Source organism: Nematolebias whitei, chromosome 23, assembly GCF_014905685.2.
Source record: "Nematolebias whitei isolate Nwh7 chromosome 23, NemWhi1, whole genome shotgun sequence".
Lineage (NCBI taxonomy): Eukaryota > Metazoa > Chordata > Actinopteri > Cyprinodontiformes > Rivulidae > Nematolebias > Nematolebias whitei.
This window is the reverse complement of record NC_056520.1, coordinates 1,531,599-1,536,304: the sequence shown is the minus strand read 5'-3', so window position 1 is coordinate 1,536,304 and position 4,706 is coordinate 1,531,599. Positions and strand designations below refer to the sequence as shown.

General features: G+C 44.5%; 1 protein-coding gene across 1 annotated transcript in view; it reads left to right on the top strand.

Annotated features, from left to right (window-relative positions):
* The window catches only part of LOC119428972 (kelch-like protein 41b), a 6,650-nt gene extending 5,644 nt beyond the window's left edge, over positions 1 to 1,006 (top strand). The window contains exons 5-6 of the mRNA XM_037696687.1: positions 267 to 413; positions 481 to 1,006. Coding sequence (XP_037552615.1) covers positions 267 to 413; positions 481 to 592 — 259 coding nt within the window. The 3' untranslated portion in view covers positions 593 to 1,006. The remainder of the gene's footprint in view (positions 1 to 266; positions 414 to 480) is intronic.
* The last annotated feature ends 3,700 nt before the right edge of the window (positions 1,007 to 4,706 follow it).

The window sequence follows — 4,706 nt, the reverse complement described above, 5'->3', positions numbered from 1 at the left end:
AGCTGGATTATTCTATCATAAACCAAACCTGCACAGCTGGATTATTCTATCATTAACCAAACCTGCACAGCTGGGTCATTCTGTCATGAACCTGTATTTGATCCACAGTGGAGCAGATCAAATGTTTTAACATTGGAGTGATGAACTTTGGGCTTCTTTCATTAAAACGTAGTTGTTTGAATCAATAACGACCTAAAACCAAACGAACCCGTCCGGTCCGATTCAGAACCACGACTCAGTTTGAGCTCTTGTGATTAACGCTGCAGGTGGGAGCCGTTCCCCGAGTTCCCCCAGGAAAGGAGCTCTGTGAACCTGGTTAGCAGCGGGGGTCTCCTGTATGCCGTGGGGGGCTTCGCCATGGTCCAGACGGAGAACAAGGAGGTGGCCCCCACAGAGGTCACCGACGTCTGGCAGTAAGTCGACTCCAAATGTTGGTTTTTAGTTGTTTCATGGAGTTGAGTCTCCTCCTGGTCCTGTCAGGTACGAGGACGACAAGAAGCAGTGGAGCGGCATGCTGAGGGAGATGCGCTACGCCGCCGGCTCTACCTGCGTGTCCATGCGCCTCAACGCCGCCAGGATGCCCAAACTGTAGCTGGAACCGTTCCCTCCCACAGCCAGCGGTCTCTGAGGCGCCCGGAGAGTCGAGCTCACCTCTGACATCAGCTCTCGACTTTTTTTTATCTGTGAAATAAAAACTCGCTTCTGATTCTGCTTGAAGAGGCCCCGCCCGGAATGAGGCCTGCAGTCTATCAGGGCTATTCAACTGGCGGTCCAGGGGCCAAATCAGGCCCTTGGGTGTGCCCAGTTTGGCCCTCTAATGGGTTCATGTTTAAATGAAACTGGATTTTAAATCATTAAGCAAATTTAATGAGAATAAGTGCTGGATGTCCGGCCCCTGAGCAGTTTAGTTGAATAGCTCTGGTCTAGATCGACCTCTAACGCTGTGTTTTAAATGATTTCTATCTTTTATTTTGGTAAAAAAATAAATAAAGAAGCATTTATTCTGCTCTTTGTGAGGCGTCAGAAATGTGACATCACAGCCGAAGGGAAGCGGCGTTTGTGTCCACATGGTGAATTTAAGCAGCTCGGAGTTTCACGTTGAACTAAAACACGTTTTATTTTTTATCACGAAGAGAAGCTGCAAACGAGGCGGCGGAGCGTCATAAATTTACACCTGCTGTGTGTGTGAGGCGTGGGAAAGATCAGCGTCACCCTCGAGACGTCTGACAAGAGACGATCTTAGCTTCAGACACCGGAGGAAAATGAAAGAAGCAGCCGAAGTGTCAGCTCAGACACAAAACACTAAAAGATCAACAATTATTTTATTATTAAAGTGACTAAAAATAAATCTCATGAAAAAGAGAGACGGTTTAAAGCTCAAATCTCTCCGATAGTTTGAATTAAAGTTTCTTCTTACCCTGTCAGGACGCACCTCCTCCACCCGCTCGTCCACCGGGCTGTTGGCACGCTTTCATAAAGTTTCAGCTCATATTTATTTAATAACTTTGTACTAAAGACGTAAATTTAACTGAAGAAAAAGGAACAAACTGAAAAGAAAGGCCAAAGGTTCAGTTTGATAAACAGACTTGAAGCGTTTTTTTTTTTTTACCTGCTTTTTACACAGCGCTCAGTAAGTTTGGGCCCCAGTACTTTGAACTTTCTTGGGTTTTATAAGTTCCTCTTTTGAAGGAGTTCCCCTTTGATGTCACTTCCTGTTTCACCGGCTGCTCCTCCTTCCAAAGAAAATGTCAGTTATGAAACAAAATGGTTAAAACCGTGCGTTCTGGGCCACATTTCTTTAGAATAAAGGTGTTTTCCTCCACTTTTTGTATTTGTAGGACGTAAATGTTGCTTTAAAAAGAATACACAACTTGACTTGCTGCTAGCTAGCGCTAACTGCTATTAGCATCAGCTAGCAGCAACTGCGGCTCTTTTAGGAACACAAACGGACTTTTTGTACAAAGTAAAGTTTGTAGCAAAGACAATTAAACGTTAAGGTCAAATGTCTTTTTATACGTATTTATTTCTAACAAATCGAAGGTTCAGTCCGGAACGATTCGGTCCAGCTGTGACGACGATGACTCGTCAAAAACGTCTTTATCAAAACAAGGCAGCAGTTCTGGTCCATCCCTTTAGTTAGCAGCTTTGAGCGCCGCTATGATCCGTAGATTAGCGTCAAGAAGCAAAAACTTTAATCTGAAAATGGTTCAGAGGAGCGACTGAACCGAAAACCATTTTCAGACAGTTTGCTTTGGACCGTTTTAACGGACTTTAAGGCCGTCGAGCTCCTCGGACGATTCAAAATCTGAAAACGTCCTCAGAGCTCAAGACATTTGCTCCATTTCACCCGAGTTCCTCAGTTTTCTAAACTTCCTCGTTACCTAAACTGAGTTCTGTCTGTTCTGTCAGATGAAACCGTTTCCTGAGGAGAAAATCCTTCAACTGGATAAAACACACACACACTCACACACACACACACACACACACACTTAATCCACCTGAAACCAGAGCTGCGGTCCTTCAGCTTCAGGTGTGCGAGGCCGCAGGTGAGTCACACGGAGAGCAGAAACAAGCTGGAGTTCCTCAGATGTAGAGGACAGGTGAGGACGGAGGGAGGGGACATGGAGGGAGGGGACAGGTGTGGATGGAGGGAGGGGACAATGAAAACGGAAGGAGGGGACAATGAAGACGGAAGGAGGGGACATGGAGGACTGGAAATGAACACAGAGACACTGAAGGCTGATGAGGACGCCTCGTCTTACAGTAAGAAAATCTTTTTACCTTCATTTCTGTTTGTGGATCTGATGTCAGATGTTCCTGAAGGACTGAAGTTCTGATAAAAGTCCAGATGTTCCTGAAGGACTGAAGTTCTGATAAAAGTCCAGATGTTCCTGAAGGACTGAAGTTCTGATAAAAGTCCAGATGTTCCTGAAGGATTGAAGTTCTGACAAAAGTCCAGATGTTCCTGAAGGACTGAAGGGTCATTGTCTTGCTGCATGACCCACCTTCTCTGAGATTCTGTTCATGGACAGATGTTCAGATATTTTCCTTCAGACTTCTCTGATATAATTCAGAATTCATTGTTCCATCAATGATGGCAAGAAGTCCTGGCCCAAATGGAGCAGAACAGGCTCAAACCATGGTACTACCACCACCATGTTCCACAGATGGGATCAGGTTCTTCTACAGGAAGGGTAAATTAAGGAAGGGGAGGAGAACAATGGTCTAGAACTTCCTCCATTTGTCCACAATCTGTGTGGCTGTGGATCGGTGGAATCCAAACTCTTTACAGATGTTTTGTAACATCAAGGTTCATGCTCAATAATCCTATCCTCAATCAACCTGGATTATTGAGCATGAACCTTCATGTCTTGAACCACTTTGGCTGTGGCCAAACTGGTTGGTCCACTGTAGGAGTGTACTGCTTAGTGGAGAAACCAGTTTGTTTGTGGCTCCTCAGACTGATGAAGCCCTTCGGATGGAGGGCGAAACATCTCTCAATAAAAAAAAGAAACCGTCCAGATGACCTGACTGAACTTTGTTGGATGGTTCTGTAACCTTCTCCAGCCTGAGGAGCATCAACAACTCTTTCTGAACTCCTCAGAAACCTCCTTTGTTCCACAAACGTGTTGAGAAGATCTTTGATAGATCCTGTTCTTTAGATCAAACAGGGTGTCCACTCACACCTGATCATCATCCATTGATTGGAAACACCTGACTCTAATTTCACCTTCTTTTTAATGATAATCCCAGAGGTTCACATACTTTTACCACTCACAGATCTATTGGACCATTGTCTTCAATCAATAAATGACCCAGTCTCATTTGTCTAACTGGGTTCTCTTCATCTACTTTCAGGACCTGTGTGAAGATCTGCAGATGTTTGAGGTCAGATTGATGCAGAAATAGAGAAAATTATAAAATGTTCACAAACTTTCAGCACCTCTGTACGTGCTGGAGGCTGCAAACGTACCCAGAGATGGCTGTAAATCTAATCCCGCCACCTCTGGGCGACGAGACGCAGCTTCCAGCCGGGTGACATCACTTTTAGTGAAAGTGAGTCGTCTCACGCCTGAGACACCCGGAGGCCTCCAGAAACCGGGCCGGTGTCGAGGCATCCGGATTCTTCTGTCCTCATCTCAGACTGTGGGAGAAGGACAAAGAGAATCATTTTACTCTTTTCTTGCAGTGGACCGTCAGAACTTCGTGTTTCTTTAGTGATGTATGAAGATAACCGAACGTTTGGTGTAAATATGTGTCGGCTGCTCCATGATCTGTGCTTCTGCATCCATCATGTTTAAAGCGTGTTCTGAAAACAACCTTCCCTGGACCAGGACATTGTAAAGTCCAGCCTTATCCCTGGTACTCCGGTTGTTTTTACAATCAGACTTTCTCTGCTGCGTTTCTTGTTTTTTAAAAACAAATTAGTTTTATTTTTATAAAATGCTCTCCGAAGCAGAAAAACATGGAGCTCATCAGAAACCTTGACCCAGCAACATGTTACATGCGTGTTCATTGTGACTTCTTGTGGTCGTTTTTTCTTCTTCGTCCATTTGATTTAATTTTGACCGTGTGGTTATTAACTCAGAGGAAACTGTGAACAGTTTAAACAAAAACAAGTTGAAGTTCTTTCTCTGTTTTAAAACATTGTTGATGTGGACGTTATCGCCACCTGCTGGTGACGTGTGGTAATGTTACGTTATCGC